This window comes from Balaenoptera ricei, chromosome 4 (assembly GCF_028023285.1).
Source record: "Balaenoptera ricei isolate mBalRic1 chromosome 4, mBalRic1.hap2, whole genome shotgun sequence".
In the NCBI taxonomy this organism is placed as follows: domain Eukaryota; kingdom Metazoa; phylum Chordata; class Mammalia; order Artiodactyla; family Balaenopteridae; genus Balaenoptera; species Balaenoptera ricei.
The window spans coordinates 156,264,490-156,290,266 of NC_082642.1; the positions used below are offsets into that span (position 1 = coordinate 156,264,490).

The 25,777-nt window shown below is 44.4% G+C and overlaps 1 protein-coding gene across 1 annotated transcript in view; it reads left to right on the forward strand.

The window, feature by feature from the left end:
* PCP4 (Purkinje cell protein 4) overlaps positions 1-25,777 on the forward strand; it is a 55,630-nt gene that overhangs the window by 12,103 nt on the left and 17,750 nt on the right. The window contains exon 2 of the mRNA XM_059922298.1: positions 14,279-14,330. Within this exon, the coding sequence (XP_059778281.1) occupies positions 14,279-14,330 (52 nt within the window). The remainder of the gene's footprint in view (positions 1-14,278; positions 14,331-25,777) is intronic.

The following is a 25,777-nucleotide window of genomic DNA, read 5'->3' on the forward strand; positions in this document are numbered from 1 at the left end:
CTTCTGTGAGGGTATTAACATTTGTCCATGGCAGAATATCATTGCACGCTTTGTATCTCAGAGCCCCGGGTGGCTTCTTAAGCATTATTATTATTTTCTTGTCATTGGAGTTCGTTCAGGGCGTGGGCTCATCCCTGTATTTATAGCTCAGTTCTCACATATGCATAAGTCCTGTCAAAATACCGAGATAATACAGTGCCACATCGCAAATATTATTTCTGGCAATGTTCTATACCTCCGAAATGTGGGCTATTTTACTTCCTCTTGATATCTTCTTAAAATAGATGTACCAATTTGTCAATTTGTACTTCCACCAAATACCTCTTGCAAGTTCACTGTTATTTTTTCATCTAGATTTCATCTTTCCCAACTTCAAAGCAGATTCAGTTCGTTTGGGGGGCACTATTTTGTGAATTTCCATGTCATCCTTTTTATGCTGAGTTCTTGCTGAGAGCCAGATTTGACTGAAATACACGCAAGAGCTCCTGCACAGCTGAATTTTGGATGAGGATTTGGAATTCTCACCTGACACAAATATATATGCCGTGTCATATAACTGTAGGGTTACAAGCAGGGCCCTCAGGGGACCTTGCTCTGCTCCTGTGTCCCTTCAGTATTACAACAAGGAAGCAGGACAGAGGCTGAAGAGTAGAGCAGATTCCCATCAGAAATGAGGCCACTTGAAAACAAGCCACAGCTGTGTCATCTTTTGCTCCAGTCTACCTCTGCCATAAACCTCTTTCCAGGTGACAGGAGCTCAGAGCTGGGCAGTCTAAGTGAGCCTGCCATTGGGTGGTGGGGAGAAGACCAGTGACACGATCTGGGGGGACAGTGAAAAATAGAAATGTGGTGCTCCATGTTGAACATGATAAAGAATTTCGAGAACGTGACGCCAAGTGTGGGCCCTTTAAGCGAGGGACCCTGTAGGGGACTGCAAGTGTCACAGGGCCGGCCCCAGTGAGGTGGGGGCAGGGAGGTGTGGAAATGGGGGCTGCCGATTGCTTTTTAGTGAAAAAAACAAAACTAAAAATAGAACTACCATATGACACAGCAGTCCCACTACTGGGCATATACCCTGAGAAAACCATAATTCAGAAAGAGTCATGTACCAAAATGTTCATTGCAGCTCTATTTACAATAGCCAGGACATGGAAGCAACCTAAGTGTCCATCAGCAGATGAATGGATAAAGAAGATGTGGCACATATATACAATGGAATATTACTCAGCCATAAAAAGAAACAAAATTGAGTTATTTGTAGTAAGGTGGATGGACCTAGAGTCTGTCATACAGAGTGAAGTAAGTCAGAAAGAGAAAAACAAATACCGTATGCTAACACATATATATGGAATCTAAAAAAAAAAAAAAAAAAATTGTTCTGAAGAACCTAGGCGCAGGACAGAAATAAAGATGCAGACGTAGAGAATGGAATTGAGGACATGGGGAGGGGGAAGGGTAAGCTGGGACGAAGTGAGAGAGTGGCATGGACTTACACATACTACCAAATGTAAAATAAATGGCTAGTGGGAAGCAGCCGCATAGCACAGGGAGATCAGCTCGATGCTTTGTGACCACCTAGAGGGGTGGGATAGGGAGGGTGGGAGGAAGACACAAGAGGGAGGAGATATGGGGATATACGTATATGTATAGCTGATCCACTTTGTTACAAAGCAGAAACTATCACACCATTGTAAAGCAATTATACTCCAATAAAAATGTTAAAAAAAAAACCAAAAAAAACAAAAGAGAGAGACAGAGTGATGAAACCTAATTCCATTATCCCTTTGCCATGCCTGGAGCCTTTTATATATGGTTTTCCCCTCTCCAAGTGGAGGCTTCCGGAATGGCCCACGCCTGACCATGGAAGCAAGGTGGCTTGAGGGTCTTAGCCACAAATCAGATGGAGCTTTCATGCCAGCTTGGAGGAAGCCCACCCAGGGACATGCTTGAACAAGGAATCAATGGTGCTGTCTGACCCCGTGCGACTGTCATGAGGTTGGAGCCATAAAACTGATTCAAAAACACTTGGAAAGCATATATTTTTTAAAGACCATATAAATGCTAAGCTATAACCTTAGTGTGAAAAATTCCCCCAAGTCGGATTCCAAACATCTTTACTGAGTGAGGTTGCTGACTCTGAGGGGCCCGTTTCGTCCTGAGACTTTTCCTGCACTTAAGCCTTCCGCCCTCACCCTTTTCTCCTTGTGTGTGTGATGTCAGGGGACACAGAGGGCAGGTGTGTTAGGCTTGCCCAATTAAGGGAACATTTTTGGGCTTGGGAAGTGCAAAGCTCTAACCATAGTAAGAGCCAGGTGGGCGGGTATGAGACAGGTTGATGGCGTGAGCTTCCTCCATTTTTAACAGCCCCCGTCCCTGGAAGGAAACCTTCAACTAAATTACAGCTGGGTTCGTTTTCCAGCAAATTAAGTTGTTCTGGATTTCAGAGGGATTTGAAAATAAAATTTGGAGCAATATTGCTTGTGAAGAAGGCAGAGACATTAGACTGAGCTGGTCGGTGCTTCTGGGTGTGTGGGACCTGTGTATGTTTTGTTTTAAGTGGAGAGAGTGCTAGAATTTTCACCTCCCCAGAGGGCAGCTGATTCAATGGCCCGTGTAGCTTTTTTCTGTTTTTCATTTTATTTATTTATTTTTGAAGCATAGTTGATTTATAGTGTTGTGTTAGTTTCAGGTGTACAGCAAAGTGAGTCATTTATACAGACATATATATAATATATATATTCTTTTTCAGATTCTTTTCCCTTATAGGTTATTACAAAATATAGAGTTCCCTGTGCTCTACGGAAGGTCCTTGTTGTTTATCTATTTTATATATAGTATAGCTTTTCTCCTGTCTTCTAATTTCTCTCAAGTCTCTTCTTGAGCTGTGACAGCTGATTTAGGACAAAGCCTTCCCCTCTCTTCCAAGAGTATAAAACCTCAGACTTCTACCCTGTTCTGAAGCTATTTTTGTTTTACTTGAGTGGGAAAAAAAACCCTGGCTGCTTCTTTATTACCAAAAAAGAAAGACTCTAGCTTCTGAAGCCTGGAACAGCCCCCTTCTGGAGAAGCCCACAGAGTAGCGAGTGGGGCTGAGTCAACATCTGCACTGCGTCACAAGAAGTCAACGTACAGGGACCGAGCTTTGGCTTTCTTAGGAGGAGTGTCCAGGCAAGAGTTTATGAAGCTAGTTAAACGTGTGAAAATAAATCGGGACACCCAGACAGAGGGAATTACGGAGAGAGAGCTGTCTGCAGGGTCCTGGAGCCCTGTTCCAGCATCTTACAGATCCTTGGGGCTTCTAAAGATGGCCCAGGCATGTTGAGTTGACTGTGGCTGTATATTGACCCACACGTCCTTTTATTCAAGCTCAGGCTTGGGGAGAGTCTGCCGATTGGGCGAGAGGCACACACGATGTAAGGGGGTCACTAGGTCCTTCCAGCTTCCTTCCACCTTCCTTCTCTGGTCATCGTCTACCCTCCTCCTGCATCTTCTCTTTCTAGAAAGAAAATAAATCAGTGATTTATACCAAACACACAAATGCATCCACAGCAGAAGCAGAGGCCCAGGAAACTTCAGCTGAAAGTAACAACAACTAACAGGCAGAGGCTGCAGAGTTTATGACAAAAAATGAACATGGAGACCAATAGTCTGTCTTTGGATTCTTATCATAGCCACGTGAAATACATGCTTAATTTAGTCGTATTTATTTTAATTCTCCACGAAGAAGAAACTGAGCAGGCGAAGAAGAAGCTGAGTGAAATCACTTGTTCAGGGTCCTTCAGCCACATTTCAGAGCTGGGTTTCCTCTTTCCTCAAACTGCTGAGCCCCATGTGCCTCCGTTACCTTAATTTACTGCAAGTTGAATATGATGGAAAAGAAGGAGGCATTTGTCTTTCCAAGCCTCTTTTACCATTACTTTGCAGTCTGACTTTTTTCTAGGGACCACCTCCAGGCAATGTGACTATTTTTATCTCATTGAATTCTCACAACCTGATGAGGTCGGTGTATTGTTATGCCCATTTTATAGAAGCAGAAACTGAGGCTCAGCGAAGTTATGTGTTGTGAGCAGGGTCACACAGCTGCTGAGTGACAGGGCTGGAGAGCCTGGACAGCCTGATTCCAGGGCTCTCTTTCTTTTCTTTTTTTTTAAAGTCAGGTTTATTAAGGTATATTTTATATATAGTAAAATTACCCTTTTTAAACCTGCACAGTGGATGAGTTTTGACATGTTTACAGTCTTACACTTGAGATATGGATTATCAGACTATATAGACTGTCAGACTCCCAGAAGTTCTTTCGTGTCCCTTTGGAGTCAGTCCCCTGGCTCTACTCTTAGCCCCAGAACCCAGGTTCTTCAGCATCACACCTTAAATAAAAGTAAACCCAACTGGTTATGCAAGGTGTTTACAGTGTCTAAAGAATAGCATGATCACATAGTTGAAAATAATTTAAATCGTATATTGCAACAATTTCCAAATGGTGCTTTACAGTTGAGAGCTGATGTATTAGAAGTGTAAAAAAACAATGACCAGGGAGGGGTGACAATCCGGGTCCTCGTCAATCACTCCAGGGTCTCACAGAGCAGACAGGCTACGCTGTAAAGTAGGGGGTGCTCAGCTTCTGCCCAACAGCCTCAGCACAGTCTCCATGTGGGTGTCTGTCCTGACCCTTAAACCGACGTTCAGCATCACTACCTGATCCCACTCATGGGGCCTGGCTCTGGCCAGGCTTCTGTGACCACGCAGAAACCAGCGAGGGGCTTCCAGCCAGCAGGGCCCCTCTGCCGCCGCTCTGCCCTGCATCACTCATCTCTGCACCCATGTGGCTGCAGACAAGGACGTCCGTGATGCAGCTGGGAAAGCCCTGGCTCTGGGCTGGTTCTGAGTCATGTACTGTGGTTTAAAGAGAACACTTACCTTCTTTCTAGCCCGAGACAGCATCCTGCCTCCGTGCACTTTGGGGTTCAGGAGAGAATTCAGCCCCCTCCCACAGAATGGCACAGCCATGGAGAGCAGGCACCCAAAGTGATGCAGAAGGAGGGCGCCCCTGTGCGCTCTGGGACCAGGGTCCAGGGCACGCGGGGCAAGGCCAGTGCAGAGCTTTCTTCTATGTGCATCTAGTGTTCAGCCCAAGTGGAGGACTCTGCCCTTGGATGTGATGCTTATTTGCATTATTCGTTTGCCAGGACTGCTGTAACAAACCCCACAGACCAGCTGCCTTAAACCATAGAAGTATATTCTCTCTTGGTCCTGGAGGCCACAAGTTCGAGGTGAAGGTGTCAGGAGGGTTAGTTTTTGCTGAGGGCTGTGAAGGAGAATCTGCTCTGGGTTTCCGTCCTTGGCTTGTAGGTTACATCTTCTCCCTTTGTCTCTTCATATTGTCCTCCCTTTATGCGTGTCTGTGTCCAAATTTCCCCTTTTTATAAGGACACCAGCCTATTGGATTAAGGCCTGTCCTAATGACCTCACTTTAACTCGATCACCTCTGTAAGGACCCGATCTCCCAATCAGGCCACTTTCTGAGGTCCTGGGGATTAGGGCTCCAATTCTGGGGACACACAATTCAACAAATAACACTGCAAATGTGGCGGTGCCTTCCACCCAATTTCAAAGACCATTTGGAACCTTCCATGCCTTTCATTTTCAAGGATAATTGACAGCAACGCATGTGTCATCGTGACTCTTTGTTGAGCTAAGTTGAATAAATGAAGCAAAGTGATTTTATTGGCATATTTGAGATACTTGGATTTGAAAATTTAGAGGTATTTACTGTAAGTGAATTTAATAGGACATGAACTCATTCCACGATGAACTCATAGGACTCATCATCGCATCTATAAAATTAGAGCATCCCATACAGAAGCCGTTACAGCAACTATTCTTTAAATTGCAACCTTTACCTGTTGTGAAATTGTATGGGTGGCATATGCCATTTTTATAAAACGGAGGCTATATTTATGTATGTCCACACAGAAAAAAATGGGAAGCAAATACTCTGGAATATTTCATGGAAGATTACCTAGATTAACTCTGAATAGTTGGATTATAAGTAGTTTTTTGCTTTCCTCCTTGTGTGTTTATTTTCCAAAATTTTCATCGTGACCATCTCCCACTTTTATAAATAGAAAACAGTGTTATTGGAAAAGAAGATGGGCACAGAGAAGGTTTTTAAGGGTAGAAAATACTAATTTAAAATATACAGCTATAAGATAGGGTATAAAGCAAATTTCAATAAGGCAAACCACCAATCCCTAAAAATGAGGGATCTTTCATAAATGGTCTGCCTCACTATAGCCATGATAATTGCTTCTATTACCATAAAGGTCAGGATGAAAATGCTAGAAGCTGAATATAGTATTAGAGGCGGAATTATTTGTCTTTCAGAGGTGCAAGCAGGGGGTGGAAGAATTAGGAGGAATAATAAAGGTTAACGCATTTGTCATGCAAGATCCTGTCATTCTCTTTTTAACCAACTTCTTGGCTTTCTTTGAAACCCCTGCAGCTGAAGTTCTCTTCTGAAATTGGTTTCTACACCTTTAGGCATTAAATTAGTGGATTTTTTGAATACTCAGTTTTTGGAATGTTACCAGGAGAAACATAGATGGTTTTAATATACCAGTGGCAAGAAATTAAATCGATTCTGTCCTTATCACAAAATGTTGGCAGAAAAGATCCCTCTGCTCTTCAGACAGATTCAGGGCCTTTGATTTGGAAGGGGCCTTTCACGGTGTGCCTTTGATGTCACTGAGAAGCCATTGGTTTAATGACTGTGGTGGCTCTGAGCACCATCCGCGACCTGCTGGCTGACGCAGCTGTTTATCTTATTTCACTGCACGATCGCTGTGATTTCCCAGCTCTGTCCATTTAAAATCTGATATTTCATCTAAGACACTCACGATCTTTCGTCAATAAAACATTATATATAAAATACCGTAGAAACACGCCTTAATATAATACCCTAGGAACATGCCTTTTTGTTTCTTTATAAACACAGTGATCAAAAAAAAAACCTCAGAAGGGCGGACTGAGATCTTTGGGGCTGGTTCTCCATCTTGTCATCTCTCCTGTGAAGGATATTGACCCTGGTAAGAATATGCAGTATCTGAGCCTTCATGGTCCCTGTGTCCCTTCTACGCCAGACATGCAGATCGGTGTTTTCCCTCTTATTTATGACCCATTTGAGGCTCTGCTTGTCACGATGCTGCCATTTCAGTGGCTTCAGAATCCCCGAACCCATTAGCAATCTGAATATCAGGATGCAACAGCACAAAAGGAAAACAGTGCCACGCAGAAAAATAACTTCAGAGGAAATGCGTCATCAGGGGATAGATGGTGTGAAGTAACACTTGCTAAACAAGAGCTTCCAAGCCACCCTGGGGATGGGATGGATTTTTCTTTCCCTCTTTTGCCAAATCTCTGCAAATCCTTGGTAGACAGAGTCCAACAGAGGCCAGATGTTGGGGACAGAGGGGAAAAGGTTAAAAGATGCCTTGAAACATGTATTTTCCTTCCCCTTGATACAGAGATGCCATCCACTTGATATTGCCCAATAAATAGTGCCTCTACTGGAAAACTCCTTCACTGATGGACAGACAGGGAGAGCACACTTGCTGCGTATCAGGTCCCTACATGTGACAGCAGGAGGCAGAGGTTAGCATCTTTCCTTCTCAGGAGGGAACAGAGACTCGATAAGGGATTTCCCCAGCCGTGCCCAGCTGGTGGGGTCGCTGGGACTCATGGGCCTCCCTCGAGATGTGGAACACCCCTTGCCCTCACCCACTCCAGTGTGAGCTGGGGACCCTTCTCCGTGCCCCTGATCTTGGTCATCTTTTGTCAAGCTCTTACCCACCGTATGAGATGGTTGGTTTAGTCTCCGTCCCTCTAGGCTGTGAGCCAAGCAAAGTCAGAGGATGTGCCCTTCTCCTGGGGACCCTCAGGGCCCAGCCCAGGGCCTGCCTCATAGAAGGAAAAGTAAACTGTTAGTCCAGGAGCGAGTCACCCCCCGGGTTGCTTCCGGGCCTCTGTCTGACACTGAATCCGTGACCTTCGCTGCCCATGGTTTTGTGCATCGGTGAATGTACCTAATTTTGATAATCTGCTTTTGAAAAGAATCTTTTATTTCTTAGCCTGGGAGAGACCAGAGTCCTCTAACTGGGGAGTTTTCCTAATGCAGCAGTGGTGACAGGCTGACCCCAGGACTGTGAGGAGACCATTCACTTCCTCCCCTGATGGCTGGATAACGGGGCTGAGAAGAAATGCCTCTGTGAGCCAAAGGCTTCCGTGGGCCCTTCTGTCCTTTGTCCCCTGTGGACCTGGCTCCATGAGGGTTGTCGTCTTTTCTCCAGGGTTGTCAAAGCAAATGCATGCATAGAGGGAGCTCTTTCCAGAATTTTGTGGCACAATGGGCGAGTTGCTTGGGAAGATGGAGGAAGGGGTGGAGACTTGGGGGGGACCCTGGGGACCCTGGGGATGACCGGGGACCCTTACTGCTTCAGAAGGCACTTCGTCCCCCAACTCTAAGGGGCCTTTGGAACTGGTCACCCTCTAGTCATATTGCACCAAATTAAGTATCAAGTCAAGTTCTAGAGTGAAGACAGGTTTATCCACTTAATAGGTGTAGATTCAGAAAATATTCTTGGACTGTCCGTTGTGCCCCAAATTTCACCTGCTGGAATTCATTTCATATTTCATTCTTTCCAAACTTCTAGAATGAAAAATAAATATCTTTTCATGGGAACTTGTGTTTTATCCTAAAGATGAAAACAATATATACTGGCTGAATGATTTCCCAAGTAGACATAATCTGTCCAGGGTTCTGAGTTTGCATTAATGAGGAAGCAGGTTTTTGTGATTCCGTGTCCTGTACGACATATGATTGGCATACCCAGTTTTATGGGTATCAATGGCAAAGTATGACAGTATTCTAGAAATCATATAATAAAAACCCACAAAATGACAGCACAGATTCATGACCCACAGTCATGGCCCGTGAGAAAGCTGCAGATGAAAAGTTTCAAAGGCCATATTAGAATAATTTTCTAAATCCTTGAAATGACTTGACTTCTTGAATCTGTTACTTGCTTTGGGGAAACGTGTGGCCAGTGCATGGTAGCGCCCACAGGAGCCTGAGATAAAAGAGAATTTCAGTGGTACGAGCCACCCGTCTCCGTGTAGAATGTTGCCATTTTGTTTATGACTTTTCGCAGTACTTTTGACTTTCTAAAATATTGCATTAAGATATTATTTGCCTTCTTTCAGCTTTATTGAAGTATAATGGACAAATGAAATTGTAACATACTGAAAGTGTACAACCGGATAATTTGACATATATGTATGTTGTGAAAGGATTCCCACCATCGAGTTAATTTCCACATCCATCACCTCACATATTTACCTTTTTTTTTTTTTTTTTTGGTGAGAGCTCTTAAGTTTCACGCTCTTGGCAAATTTCAATTTTATCACAGAGTGCTATCAACGACAGTCAGCGTGTTATGCACTGGCCACTCAGACCTTCCTCATAACGCGGTTTGTACCCTTTTACCCGCGCCTCCTGTTTCCCCCCGCCCAGCCCCTGGCAGTCACCATCCTGCTCTCTGCTCCTATGACCCCCAACCCCAGGTTGCACATATAAGTGATCCCAGACAGCGTTTGTCCTGATTAATGGGTTTCTTGGTGCCCTCTTAAATTCTGTGCCCAAGGCGAATGCCTCTCTCTCCTAACCTACTGGTGATTACTCCAAGAACTCAGGTTTTGTGATCGATTTCACGGGCAAGAGTAGAGGGCTGAGAGGTCACAGCACACGGAGGCTTGTGATGGACACGCAGCAGGCTTGTGTTTGAGACTGTTCGTGATGGGCAGGACGCCAGCATGCTTCCTATTCAAGCCGGCATCGTTGAGACAAGTATTCCTGATGTGTGCACGGCCTCTACGTGTAGCACCAAAGTGGTCAGACACACTGTAACGTCCACTCTCAGCTCAAAGTATAGGAGGAAATAGATCCGAAGCCGCTTACGTGCCGGAAAATTGGTGTGGCCTATTCCACTAGTGAAGCATCTAATATGAAAGGACCGTCCGTGACTTTGCAACTTGGTGGAAAAGAGCCACCCAGCCAAACTGATATGTGAGTGAGACACGTCTCTCGTGTCACTTGAGGCCCCTGTGGGTGGCCGGCTGGCGTGGGCTCCGCAGACTTCAGGCAGGTCTGAAGTGACAACGTGTCACCTCCTGCCCACACCGTGTGTCCCCACCTCCTTCCCCAGGGCGTCCTCCTTGTTCCCGAGCAGATGTCAGGTTGGAGACGCGGCCCAGACTAGAAGCATCCGGAATTAAGTTCTGTGGCGCGTGTCTCGGGTCAGTGCGAGATGGGAGCTGGCGGACGCAGTTCCAGCATTGCCGGAGGGCGCAGGCTCGGGGTCTGGGTGCGCCCGGCAGTGCCAGCGGGATGACGAGTCCTCGTGTGGGCTGTCTGGGCCCCGCTCCCCCTCCTCCCGCCTCATTACTGGCACCTCCCTCCCCAACTGAGTTGTAGCACAAATGGCTCTTGCCTCAGGCTCTGCTTTCTGGGAAACCAAACTAAGACATATTCCTTGTTATTTTCCTGTAGCCCTTGGTGCAAGGGGGCTGTCAGGAAAAATCACTTCAAAAATCATACTTTTAAATACCGATCCTGCCTTTTTACAAATCCTTGGCACCTGCTGGACTACCAGAGGAACTACAGTAAGTCTCCTACACGTGAAACTTAGTTGCGAACTTTCAAAGATGCGAACGTGCATTCGCATGTCCAAACACATAAGTTAGTTCACGCGTCTGGCGTACATTGTCACGTGCGTGCACCCTCTACAAGTGGTTGTGCTTTTGTGTACTTTACTGTACAGTACTGTATAGACTATAGCAGTACAGTATCTTTATTTCAAGCCCAGGATGTCCAGAAGCAAGCGTAAAAGCAGCAATATATAGCCAATTGTATTCGTTGGGTACCTAGACTAACTCTGTTGGACTTGCGAACAAATTGGACTTACTAGCACACTCTGGGAACAGAACTTGTTCGTACGTAGGGGACTTACTGTATATATACTCACTCTTCATTTAGGCTCCTTTTAACTGGGGTTTATTAAACTCTGAAATGCTATCCTTGTGTTAGTTAACATCACCGAGGAAGGAAACCTCCCTCCCGAGACCCGTGGGAGTTGCCAGGTGAGGGTTTAAGGGCTGAGGACCCAGAGAAGACCTCTCCCGGCCGTTGTTCTGCCTTGTTCCTTCGCATCCCCTCACAACCGCTCTGCAGACTCCCCAACATCATGCAGGCCTCCAGCTTGTGCTGCAGAAGAAGGCGACTCCAATGCTGTATGTCATATTAACTTCTTGGGCTGTGTCCTTAGATGGGGACCTACCATTTCCTGATGGTGAAATGGGCGCAAGATAGAAGGAGCGGGTTTTAATGGTGATGCATTTTCTCTTACGTTATTTTTCTCTGTGGTGCTGTCTTCCTTCCCTCCACGTGGAAATCTCCCCACCTGCTGGGGTGGGGCCTCAGGAGGATATTGGGGGATGTGCAGGCTCAGTGGCTCCCAGGGCAACTCTGGAGCCAGTGCCTCTGGGTTGGAGCTCAGGCTTTGCCACCTCCCCGCTGTGTGACCTTGAGCAAGTCCTCTGTGCCGGGGGATACAATGTGTAGAGTGATGTTGATGAGGACAGGGGCGCTATCTACCTGGTTAGGGATGCCGTCAGAATTCACTGATGCCCAGGACCACTTGGAGCATGTCTGGCTTCGGCACCTCGACATCCAGCCTGACTCAGACCCTCTCCAGGTACAGATTCAAGGGAATTTCAGCCACTTCACCTGGTGATAAAAAAAATCATGTGTGATGACTGCTGTAGACCCTAGGAACAGGAAAGCTCTTGGATGTTCCCCCACTGCTCTCAACCTTGCCTTCAAAATGTTGCCAGGTCTCAAAGAATTCTGAAATGAGGTGCTTTCAAAGACTACTTCTTTTCTGTCAGGATCATTTTCTGATCTGAGACACCATCTCCTTATGACATCTATCAGCTTCATTTTACCTTCATCATATAAGACCTGACCCAAAACCCCTACCTTAGAAATCCTTAAAAATGAACCCCTCTTCTCCCCTGTGCACACTTCATTTTGGTTTTCTTTAGGTTTCTAAAAGGTAATCTTTTATGGAACGAAGTATTCACAACATTTGAAAAATGTCAGTGTTTAAGGTATTTAAAGATAGTGGGGCTGGGTGTGCACCTATTTTGTACTTCTATACCATTGAATTTGACTTTATTCAACTCTAAAACCCTGTCCTTTTATTCCGTGGAATTCACTTTGTTTTTTGAGTCGTCTATGAATTATGTGAGGAAGGATGGAGGGTTTAAACCCTGGAGCGGTTCAGCCCCCAGGGATGGCTGCTGTGCCTCTAGTTTGATCCTTCACAATAGTGATCAGATTTCCATCGAGCAGCAAACTTACCAGCTTTGTGTTTAAAAAGAGGAGACAGAATAAGCACAGGCAAGAAGAAAGTGGCATTTTTACTTGCAAATCTACTGTATTTAAGAAAGGTGTAATTTGGTTTAAATCAAGATGATGTGTATTACAGGTTGAGATTTTAGATAATGATGCTATGACATGGGGAGCTAGATGGAGTTTATTGAAGATCAGTTGATGTTTGGCCAGATGCAGCCTTCTTCCTCCGTAGGAACATGGGCAGGTCTGGGTTCTGAAAACTCAAGAACTTTCAAGTGAAATATGAAGAAAGAACCCACACTTATCTAGCCTTTCCTTCCACTTCCTGCCAGAGAGTGGTGGTTTTTCTTCTCAGAACGAGGCAGAGCACCCCCGTGACCTGGGTGGGAGTTTGCGTTTCTCGTTGACTGGGATGGGGCGTGTGTGTGTATGAGTGTGTGTGCGTGCACACGCGTGTGCGGCATGTGTGTGGTGGGGTTGGAAATAAACGGGAGGCTTGGCTTTGCCTCTCTCTCGAGTTATCAAATGTACCAGGTAATAAGCGTACAGAGGGGTGGTTAATTTTGTTCGCATAAGTCTATATCATCCATTCACCCTGTTTATTTACACTAATCAGAACTTGAAAGCAAGATTTTCCCACATGATCCGGCTGCTGTTAATCAAGCGTTGGCCAAGGACCTGGGAATTTCTCATGACAACACTGAGCAATATTGGGAACTGATTATTATTTTTTTAATATTGTTTTTAGGCTGAAGTCTTGGACCCAAATATAAATTTTAGGGGCACACTTATCCCTGGTGGAAGTCATCTATATTGATTTTCTCCTTGGTCAGTGCCTTGCCTCTCTTTCCACGATCCCATCAGATAGTTACATAACGATGACAATTCCTGAAAGACACTAACCTTGGCAAGGAAGTCCAGTCTCCAGTCAAAACTTCCATCCAATTAGCTACATGACCTTGGACAAATCAGGCTCCCTGCCTGGCCTCATTTTCTTCACCTGAAACTTAGAGACTTTACAATCACTTTATTTTTTTTCAACTCAAAGCATATTTTCTGATAATGACCAGAAAATTGGATTAATGAGATACTTCTCTCTCCACGGACTAGAACAATTCCGAACATCATGTTAATTAAAGACAGTCACTGGGCAAGCTTCAAGGAAACATGCTTATACGTTTGCATATACAATACAGTGCACATAGCTCCCCAGACCACATATCCAGAGAATCATGCCCAAAGATTCAAGACTAACCATAATATGTTCATACTTTTGGTCAACCTGGTAAAATGAAAACACACAGCTGTTATCAACATAAACACGGACAGAAAAATAACCCAACAATAGGAGAAACTCTATTGATATAAGAGTTTTTAGTTGATTCCAATTTATTTGAAGACGAGGCATTGAACATAGCGGTTGGAACAAAAATATAGCAGTGTAATCGTTGACAAAAGGGACAGCTCTAATCTTCTCGCAGCTGGCACAAACTCTTGGCTGTTTCCCTCATATTTTTGATGCTGTTCTGCTCCATCAACCGTCTCCTCTCTGGTTTCCTTGTGACTAGTGAACTGCATGCATAGAGCAGTAGATCTGGTCCGGTGGGATGGTGGTCTGCGACGTTCCGGTACCTCCTTTCATGGGCTGATCTTTTCCTGGTCTCATGAGCATCGTGCTTTAACCATCTGAGCTAAAGTGACATAGAACTTGATATAATGCAAGAGGTATTTGAAACAATAAGAGAGACAAAAATCCTCCTGAAAGTGTCTGATAACAATTTCTTTCTTTTTTTTTTTTCATGCCTTTAGCGACAAGGAGCTGGGGCAACCAATGGAAAAGACAAGACCTCTGGTGAAAATGGTAAGACCCCATGAATAGTCCAGCTACTTTTTTCCCATCTGTAGCCTTGGGCATGTGGCAGGTGCGAATCATAACTTCCATCCTAATCGGCTACTATATACGTCTGCACTTTGGTTTGGAGTGGATTTTAGCAACTCAAAGCAAGCACCGTGGTCAGGTTTTACAAAGAAAACTGAGATAAATTCAGTGATGAGAGCACTTTCCCTCCCAAAGGAGGACTCCCATTTTGGGCAACATGATTATGATGCAAATATTGTTCTCTGCTTTCTTCATTAGCGTTGGTGAGAATCATCCTAGTTGTTGTGAGGATAAAATGAGATCAAATGAGAGAAGCGCTTTGAAAACTGTGAAGGGCTCAACTTCACAGGAAAAGAGGGTTAAAACTCGCTTCGCTCTCCCTCGTACACAGAGCGCGGTGCTGGGCTGGTGGATCATGGCGGGGATTCACCAGCAGATAAAAATAATAGCAGAGACCAGAGCATGTGCCTCCTTGATTCCAGTCTCCACCTCAGCCTTAAATTGTAGGAATGAGCATTAAATTTTATGGATGGGGAAACAGACTGGGAACAGAAGAGCTGGGATATGGCCAGGAATGGGAAGAGCGTGGACTTGGAAAGAGACAGAGCTGGGAGGAAGCCCAGCTCCCCAGCTTTAGCGGTCGTGATAGAGGGTGACTTGTCATAATAAAAAATCGCCAAGTAAGCACCGAGGGTTAGTTATGGTTCTGGTGAGGTTAGGTTCTGGGTGTTCCTACTTTTTCTTAGTTACAAAATGAACACACCTTTTACGGAAAACTACTCCTGCTTCCTGCTGGATGGAATTTAGGCTGGTGTTCATCCAATTGTGGATAATGCCAATGTCAAATACCAGCTGTAAACATTCCTTAGAGCCCTGAAAACCACTTAGGGTCCTCAGTCATGAGTTTGAGTGCGGCCTGAACAAGACTAAGGTACTAGAATCTTTCTCTGTGGTGTGCTCATCTGGGGCCTTGCTGACTCAGCTGCCTGTTTGGCACCATCGTACTGGACAGGGTCTGTGGGGTGGTGACCGCTGGGATGAAATGGTCATTATATTAATAAGCAGAGGGGTTGGTGCTCAAGAATGTCCTGATCAGACCTGGGGGGTTGGGGAGGGTGGGGGAGGAAATAAATTCTTTCATAAGCCTTTCACGATGCCCACGGCTTTTCTCATCTTCTCTGTGTGGGTTGCGGTGGGGGTGGGTTATTAGCAAGGAGGTCAGGAAGCAGAGAGGAGCAAAGTGAGAGCTGCTCAAACAGAGAAGGAAGGGCTGCCACATGGGTTCTTCCCGGTTTGCCAGGTTCACAGATTCATATCCATCTCATCATTGGAGTTCACGTCCATGGAATCTGCCAACCTTGGAATCATTGAATTTAGAGTCAAAAGGCTTCTCAGAGATGCCCTTGTGCAGCAGTTCTCAAACATTTTCCTCTCACAACTTCTTTCCATTCTTAAAAATTCTTAAAGACCCCTAAGAACTTCCATTTTTGTTGGCTATATCTGTTGATGGTTCCCCCATTAGGAATTAAAATGGAGAAATTGTTAAAGGGTTTACTTATTCATTCATTAACAATAAAGTGACAAACCTATGACATGTTAACATAAATAACATTTTAAAAATAAAAAGTAATGATATTTTCCAAGGCAGAAAAAAAAAATTTAGTGGAATTTTGTATTTTTGCAAATCGCTTTAATGTCTGGCTTCATGGAAGACGGCTGCTTCTCCATTCAATCTGTTGTAATATCACGTGTTGTGTAGCCTCTAGAAAATTCTATGAGAATTTTCTATGTGCACCTATGAGCGGATGAGATTTTAAAAAGCTACTAATACCTTAGTACCATTAAAAAATAATTTTGATTTTGTGGGCTCCCTCAAAGGAAGGAAGTGCCCCCAGGGTACCTGGTCCACACTTTGAGAACTGCTGCTCTAGGTAACTCCCAGGTCATACAGGAGGAGCCTGGAGTCTGAGATCAAGCAGAGTGGTGACCAAGGCAGGACTAGGTCCTTTGTGCTTGATGCCTCTGCAGCGCTGTTTTCCCCTGGCATCCACGGGTCCTTCAAAGCAAGTCTACACGCTCTGCTTTGCACCAGAGGGAATTACCAGCTGTTATAGAAGACACTACTTTCTGCTATTCTAAGGCATGAAATTTCCTTCAGATAAAAATTGATCCACTCTAGTGAAAATTGCGTGTGCCTTTTCTGGAGGTATAAAAATTAATAGAAAGAAAAAAAATTCAAGGTGCTATGGATAAAACTTTTCTTTATGTAATTCTAGATATTAGAGGATACTCATTTTTGAATAGAAAAAGTTAGAGATTATTTGATAGTTATAAAATAAAGGTGCTGTATACATTCAAATTGTTATTAACATGTTCTGTCTTAATTTCAGATAAAACTGCTCATGTGTGATATACGTACATGGTATTTTTTTTTAATAGCTACTTTATTTATTTATTTATTTATTTATTTATTTTTGGCTGTGTTGGGTCTTTGTTTCTGTGCGAGGGCTTTCTCTAGCTGTGGCAAGTGGGGACCACTCTTCATCGCGGTGCGCGGGCCTTTCACTATCGCGGCCCCTCCCGTTGCGGGGCACAGGCTCCAGACGTGCAGGCTCAGCAGCTGTGGCTCACGGGCCCAGTCGCTCCACAGCATGTGGGATCGTCCCAGACCAGGGCTCGAACCCGTGTCCCCTGCATTAGCAGGCAGACTCTCAACCACTGCGCCACCAGGGAAGCCCCATACATGGTATTTTATTATATTATTAAGTTTGTGCTTTTGCCTCTAAAGATGGACAAAGACAAAAGCTGATAACAACCCAACAAAGATTGGGGTAAAGATTTCTAGAAGTGGTCTAAAAGGTGTTTTCCTAAAAATGTGTAATTCCTTATTCTTAAATTCATAATATGAGACGATCACCTTGGAGTTTCTGTTTTAACCTAATATTACATTCCATTGAAATTCAGATTATTTTACTCTGTCATCACGGGTATCTAGAGAGAGCTTTTATCTAATGTATATTTCCTATTAATACAAATGAAGCTGCCTACACATGTGGAAGGAACAGGGCCCCATGAGAGCAGAAATATGAGACGTAGACTATCAAAATGTTATGAGGTTGGGATAGTAGTCAATTAATTGTAAAATGAACATCTCTCAATTTTGTTAGTTGACTACAAGCCAAAGTGTTCTTATTTCAAATATTATAAATTTATTTGAGGTCTGTAACACAAAGCAATGAAGACTATCGTAGTGAATTATGGATGACTTGAAATTCTAAATTGGATCACAGAAGACACAAGTCAGATACATTAAAACCCCAGCGGGATCTAAAGTCTTGGGCTCTGCTGAAATTTTGTTATATTGAGTATTATCTCAAAAGAGCTATTGGCTTGGGATCTGGATTCGTTTAAGGTTTATTTTTGTGTCATTGTTGTTGTTGCCGTGGTATTTATTGATGTGAAATTTGACATATATCCACCCCATACTATCCAGAACAACCCTGAAATTGTCCTTATTCTCCAGGACACCAACCTCTGGATACACAACCCAGCAAATCCGGATGTTCCTCATCTCATCTGCAGTGTGAAGACATTTTTTTTCAGAAATATTAGGGTTGTATTATGTTTTAATTTAAAAAATAAATTCATTAGGATCTTGTTGGTTCAGAGATTTTCATTCCTATATGAACAAAGTATCCTTATGATTTGAGTAGTTTAGGCTAAGGACTTCATTTGTTTTCTGGATATAATGCCCTACTTGAGTGAAACAACAGTTCAGACCTTCAGTTACAGCTCATCTGCTACATTAAATTCAAACATGTTTATAAATACAGACACTACCATCTGAATCTAGATTAGTCACCAGTAGTCACCAGTTTGGACACAACCAAAAGATTTTTTTGTAAGACAATAATTTCACTGGGTCTCTTGATTTATATCTTGATAGTCATCTTTCAGAGAGACTCTAAGAGTTAAATTCCTTTATTGACCTACAAAAATAGGAAAATACTGGAAGTAGAGTGGCTGCTGGGAGACTTCCAATCCAAAAGAAAGATTATAAGTAATAAACTTCTGATGGAGCTTACTTTTCAGAGCTTGGAGGCTTACCAAAGCTAAATTGAATTTCTAAAACTGGAATGGATTTCTTTTGACTTAGTGAACTGTGATATATTTGTTTCCAAAAGTCTGTCTTTGGAGGTGAGAGGCATGTGGACATACCTGAGTTTGATAAGAGAATCCCCGCCCCCCCAATCCAGGCTGTAGGTAAATGCCCAGAAGGAAGGTATCGTTCTGAAATACCGTGGGGCTCACCGCCATTGTAGTTTCTTTGAGATGTGAGTAGCCGAGCAAAAACTTAGCACCACTTGAATAGGTGCTTCTTCTTTGGAAAAGAGGTCATGGCTTGAGAAATTTCTAGTAGGTGTGGGATTATGCTAGGAGCACCTAAGATTTAGTTTGCTTTGATATGATTATACAATTACTAACAATGAATAAGATCAAATGTTGTTGTACTGGGTACTCTCCTCTCCTTGTTTTGAATAAAACTAAAAATCATAGACATTTAAGTTTATCTCACCTTTGGATTTGAGGGAACACACACACACACACACACACACACACACACACACATACACACACAGTAATTTTGTTTTTCTGCTATCAAGTAGGTAGAGAGAGAAATTGATTGAGAAGGAAATGCATTCATAGACAAATAGATACATTAGCATTTATCTGAGCCTGATTTTTCAAATAAGAAATAAAATTCAAATATTTATTCCCAAAGCACTTTACACACCACCCGCCCCCTTTTCCCCTTGGCTCCAGACCACCCAGCAGACACCCCATTTTTTTCCTGTGGTGTTCTTGATGACCTTTCTATGCCTACGCATCGACTTGGGCAGATTGTCTGGGGTGCATTTAGTCTATCACCTCTCCTTGGTTTGTGGAAGTGTGTGGGGCAAGGTCTTGTGTGCAAGGATGGAAGATCAGCTTGGAATAGAAAGGGACTGCTTTGGGGCCAGGAACAGAAGGGGACTGACTGTGTGCTTACTACCGCACCCAAGAGAGAAGGTCAGTTCTGGCAGGAGGTGCTGCCGGGCTGGTCTGGTTCCTGGGCCCAGGGAGGTTAGGATGGAAGGCAAGGGGGGAAATGCAATTTCCAGAAAGGCCATGGAGGGATCATATCCTGTAACTGCCTGAGGTGGAGACATGACTCGGTTCTGCTTCAAATACCAGATGGGATAAATCAGAGTCTGAGGCTGGATGGAGAGAATTTGGATGCGTGTCGGTTCTGCAGGCTGCTGTGTGCAGGGATCTGGAAGCCAGGGGGGCTGTGAAGCTCTCCTCCACCCTGAGGATGTAATATGCCAATTCTGCATAAATCTCAGTATGAGTTTAGGTGGAAACTTACTGCACTGAGCCTCTAAGCCCCTTCAAACAGGGAAAACGATAACCTCAAATGTTGAGCTGCCACGGGTCTCAGAAATGTGTAGGTTAAACTTTCAGAGACTGCATCTGGCTGTGGGAAAAGCACCTCCCTAAAGTAATCAATCACTAAGGTGTGCAACGATTCCCAGGCCAAGAAGCTCTAAATCGGTTTCCTGTTAGAGCGCTAAAACCTGCATGAAGTCCTGAATTCACCTGGACTGATGTATTGTGTGTGCTGCCCTGAACCCCAAGTCACACAGAGCTTTCAAGGTGAAAAATCAAATGGCTCTGGTCTCTGTCAGGGGTCGCTTGGCCCTTTCTCCCCTTCTTTTTCTGCATTTGAAGTAACCAGAAAAAAAAATTCAAAACAAGAATGGATGAAATACGAACACGGCTTCCAAATACTATTAGCAGGACGTGCCCTTTGTGCTATTGGCTCTGAACTCTCTAAAGAATCTCTGTTCCGGAAGGAAGATATGGATACACAAGTTTGCTTCTGATATTGATCCAGATGGGGAAGGAATGAAATTGGAATTGCTTATGAAGCCAGGGTTTTAAATCAGGGTATCCACACACACCTGGTCAATGGGTAATATCGTTCAACAAGTGAATCGATTCTTTGTGAAGGTTATTTTAGGGATTAGTGCTGACAGGGAATTTATTACTGCCAATCTTAGTTACAAGGGTGATTTCCCCCCTTCAGGCTGAGCATTATAATAATGTCAATGCGCTAGTAATACCTTGGATAAATACGATGCTTCTAATTCACTGTCCTTGGAGTAAACATGCTTGAAGCATTGTTAATAGACGTGGAGCTTTTTACATGCTCCTGGTTATAATTCTCTATGGCTGTAGGTGTTTGCATAGTTTAAAATGCTCTCACACACAACCAATTCTGTGGCAGACTTGGGAGGTGGGTGGGGGAGGTGATGTCAGGCCAAGTTCCTTGAGAAGTCAGGTGATAGGCCCCAAGGTCACATAAATCACAGGAAAGACAGCAGGTCATCTGGCCTGCCGTCTAAACACACCAGCTTGTCCCCAAGTTCGCTCTCTGGTGAGTTCTCCTTGACCGGGAGTCTTGGGTGTAAACTGGCCACTGGGGTGGGCTGTGGTCTGAGCCCATAGAACTGAAGGAAGTTAACAGACTTACACCGTGGCCAGGCTGGAAACCATAGTCTCATCAGCACCATCATTTCATCAGTTTAGTTAACTGTTCTCTGGCAAAGAGGTGTGATCACAGACTAATTACAGGGACAGCCCTGCTAATTTTCAAAACTAAAAAACTGAAGCAATATTCTAATTTGTAGGCTTATCTTTATTTCCTCTTCCCTTCCCTCCTCTCTTCCTGTCTTTTTGAGATTATATGTTAGACAGCTTTAGACCAACTGAAGATAGAATTTTGTATCATATGGAGAAGGCCCATATGCTTCAGCGAAAATAATGAAGTTATAAATTATAACTAATTAAAAGAATTGCCACTCAAGATCTTTTTAAGCCTATGAAGTAGCTTGTTCCAGGAAAATGATGATCCCTCTATCCTTTGCCCCAATCAGGAGATAGGAGTATTTCCTATTCTGCTTATCAATTATTTGTATGGGCGTAATACGTCTCAAGTGCTTGAATATGTTTTGCTCTTTTAAGTAGGTGATACATTCATAATTTTATTTATAGAATTAATTTGCACAGCAAACAGCTTTTCAGAAGAGGGAAACAACTAGAATTTCAGCCTGAGCTACATTTCAGCCTAAGCTAAGATGGTTGAAATTTGTAGGGTTCCTATCAGTAGGTGTATCTGTGATTACAAAGGCATGTAGAAATCCTTTTGGGCAACAGAGTGAGCTGAATTGTCTTCAGAGACTGGACCTCCTCTTAGGCTGGACCTGCTCTCTTATCTGAGTTGTGCAGGAAAAGGAAATCTCCGTGTCTCTGTGATCATCTCCTGGCATCCTTAGAGCAACCACAGAACTCAGTCAGACCCTAGGGCAGAAGTCTCCCTGGGTCTCACCAGAAAGTTCTCTGCCAGCGATTCTAGAACGTCATTTTGGGGTGAGCACCGGGGGACTGTTGTGAGTTTCTGTAAAATCCACACAACACGATTGATTGGTTTCGTCCAACATTCTTAATCAGTAACGAGTTGGAGTTTCCAATCAATAGTAATTAATTGCCAAGATTTGGCTCTGAATTCAGACGATTCAGTCAAGAAATGGTGCTATTTCACTCCGAGCACAATTTTTTATTCTCTCCTAAGTGGGCCCCTCGTGCTCAGGAAGTGACCACTTTTCACTAACTTCGGCAAGCTAAGAACAGGCTGGCTCTGAGTCCTCTTTTAAAAAAAATTTTAAATTGAAGTATAACTACTCTACAATATTACATAAGTTACAGGTGTACAATAACAATGGACATTTTTAAAGGTTATACTCCATTTATAGTTATTAGAAAATATTGGCTGTATTCCCCATGTTGTACAGTATACCCTTGTAGCTTTTTTTACACCTAGTAGTTTGAACCTCTTACTTCCCTATCCCTATATTACCCCTCCCCTTCCTCTCCCCACTGGTTACCACCAGTTTGTTCTCTATATCTGTGACTTCTTTTTTGTTACATTCGCTAGTTTGTTGTATTTTTTTAGATTCCATGTATAAGTGGTGTCATAGAGTATTTTTTTGTCTTTCTCTGTCTGACTCATTTCACTCAGCATAACACCCTCCAAGTCCATCACTGTTGCTGCAAATGGCAAAATGTCATTCTTTTTTATGGCTGAATAGTATTCCAGTGTGTGTGTGTGTGTGTGTGTGTGTGTGTGTGTGTGTGTGTATCTCACATCTTCTTGATCTGGAATCCTCTTCTTAAGAGTGACTTCAAAATGTGATAGTGGGTTTTTAGCCCTGCGCTAAAAGCTAGTCTAGCAGACCAGCTGCATCAATGTAGCTTTGCCTCACAGAGGGCAGGTGCCTCCCACTTTGGGGGGGAGACAGGAGAACAAAGGCCGTGGATCACCACACAGTGGAGTTTGTCTCGAGGTTGGCATGACGTCACCCAGCCACAGGCTCTAGAAGACAAGCCCCTATAAGCTCATCCTCAGCTGTTCTCTGATTGCTGCCTCTTTACATCTTTGGCTCTCTGCAAAGGACAGGGCCGGCTGTATCAGTTGTAGGGTCCAGGGAATATTGAAAGCATGGGCTCCTTCTTAAAAATTATTAAGCAGATCATTCGGTCAAGCCCTGGCTCTTCCGAGTGAGGGTCCCTGCACACGTTGCCTGTCGTGTAGCCGGCCTGAGGGGTGCCACATACAAACTCCTTTTTAAAAAGAATTCAATATGTATCATTCATTTCACAATATGTTTTTTCCCAGCACTTTCTAAATTGCTACCCTGGTTTAAGCACAGCAGATAGATAATGGGAACTTTTTAGTATGAAAACTGATTTGCATCTAATTAATTTTCCAAGTCAGAGGTGTAAAACTTCCCTTCTCTTTATATGTTTCCTTACCTTTTAATGGCCTTGGCGAATATTCCTGGATCACTTTGCATATTGGTTGTGACTCTGTATGATTTCTGGTTTGGGTTCTGACTTTGAAGAGGACTAAAGATGGCTACAGAGTCTTCGGCTGGTGGAGAGGGAGTTCTAAATCCCCTCCTCTTGCTTTGGGGCAGCTGGGACTCCTCAGGCCAATAGCACACAGCAGAGGGGAGGCCTGTGAGTTTCCGGGCTGGGACCTTAGGAAACTGGCAGCTTCTGCTGTTTCTCTCTGGGAATGTTTGCTGTGGGAGTAGCCAGTTGCCACTTAAAAAGTCCTGCTACCTTAAACCATCATGCTGTGAGGAAGCCCAGCTAGCTCGTGGGGCAGCCATTTGGAGAGATGCCCACCCGGCTGGCAGATGTGTGGGTGAAGGTCCTCGGGTGACCCCAGCCCCAGGGCCTTCTGGCTGCAACCGTGTGGGAGTCCCCGTCCAAGAGGAGCTCAGCTGAGCTTGCCAACCTACAGAACTGGGAGGAAGAATACTCAGGTCTTGTGCCTAAGCTGCTAATTTGGAGTGATTCATTCCCCAGGAATAGTTAACTGGGACACGCGTAACCCTCTCAGCTTTGCTAACCCATCGGTTGCTTCTCCTTCACTCACCCCGCCCTCCTTCAAGTACATCCTGGATCATTTTCTTTGCTGGTTAGTGTAGCATCCCTTCAGGATGCAGACGTTTGGGTCCTTAATAACCAGAAAAGAGAGGCTGCAAAACACTCTGGACTCTAGCTTGGTTTTGCTCATTCTTTCATTCACCCATTTATTCAGGAAATATTTGCTAAGCACCTAATATAAGTTGGAGATGGTACTCAGAGCTGGGGATGCGATACTTGAGAAAAGCAATGCTGGGAGAGTGAGGTCGGATGTCCTTAGTAACGAATGCATCAGCCACGGTCCTGGGAGGAACTAGAGGGCACCTTCCATGTGAGTAATTCGAGGAGAGTTAACTCCCAAGGGACCATTTGCAAAGGTGCGTGCAGGGTTTAGGGAAACCCACAAAGAACAGTGTAGCACCTCAGACTAGAAACCTCAGGGCCTGCAGGGAGGCAAGAGAATCCAGAGAGGGTGCTGTGTGCAGAAGCAGCCTGACAGGGGCTGTGGTCTTCTGTTGAAAGACATAGCTAAGCCTCGGGCAATTCTGCAAACTTCTAGGGTTGCCAGATTCAGCAAATAAAAATACAGAATGCCCAGTTAAATTTCAATGTCAGATAAGCAAAAAAAAAAAAAAAAAAAAGTATAAGTATATCCCATGGAATATTTGGAGCATACTTATACTAAACTTTTTTGTTGTTGTTTATCTGAAATTCAGATTGAACTGAACAGTCTGTATTGTATCTGACAACCCTAGCAGGGAAGGAGGCAAGGGAATAAATACCCAGATCTCGTTCTGTCTTCTGATTGCCTGTAGGACCACCCTTGGGATGAATCCAACCAAAGCCACAGCACAATAGTTAGGGCAAGGGTGGAGAGTGAATCAGGAGGGGCGAGAGGTGAGAATTGCCTTGCATCTTACCCCAGCACTTCTCCGACTGGGCTGTGGGCCAGGTCACCCGTGCCCCTCTCAGTCTTCCCTAATTAAAAATGTAGCCTGTTACACCGTAAGTGATTGCAGCTTTACAAAGACAGAGCAGGAGTGATTTTTGTACCCAAATTCTGGATTGGTTTCAGGAAAAAAAAAAAAAAGGAAAGAAAAGAAAAGCAGTCCATCAATATCATCCTTTTATTTTAACTGCGGTGTTGTTGGTCGGCTTAATAATTTTAAAAGAAGGAAAACTGTCAGACCTTTTGGGAAAGATGACATATCTGACATTCTTAGAGCAATTAGGCTGTCCCTGTAAAGGTTAATGTGTGCTCACACAGTCAGTTTTAGCCTCCCAACCCAACTCGGGTGTCATTCAAGGGTCAAGGGAGGTGGCCGGAGATGGGGGGTGCTTACTGGGAATGCAGCCAGGACGGGGGTGAGGGTGTCCGCCTCTCAGTCCAGTCTGAAGGGAAACCCTGATGGAGACAGGCCAGCCAGGAAAGGGGGTGGGGGGCAGAGCAGGCCTGGATCCCCCCTGAAGTCAGGGTTATTGGGGCAGTAGGGAGAGGACAGCAGCTTACAGCCTCCTGGGGTTCGGGGCCACCAGGGCCCACATAGGAATGGGGCATGGCCAGGCCCCCTCCAGTGAACTGGGGCTGGAAACCACACCAGTTTCCAGAAAAACTGCTTTCAGTGTGTGTGTGGGATCTACTGTGTCTGTGCATAACGCAGCCAGCCGCCCTGGCCACCAGAAAGGTGGGAGAAGGGGGGCTGCCAGGACTGCAGGTGTCCTCCGGGAGGCCTGGACAAACTGCCGTCTGGCCTGGGGCAGGGGTATTGATCTGGGATGGACGGCACCGTGCTCTCCCAGCCAGCGCTGCAGATTAGAGATGCTAACCTTTGCCTTCACTGTCCTGGGGGGGCGTCAAAGAGCAGATGTGCTTTCATTCTGGTCCCTCTTGG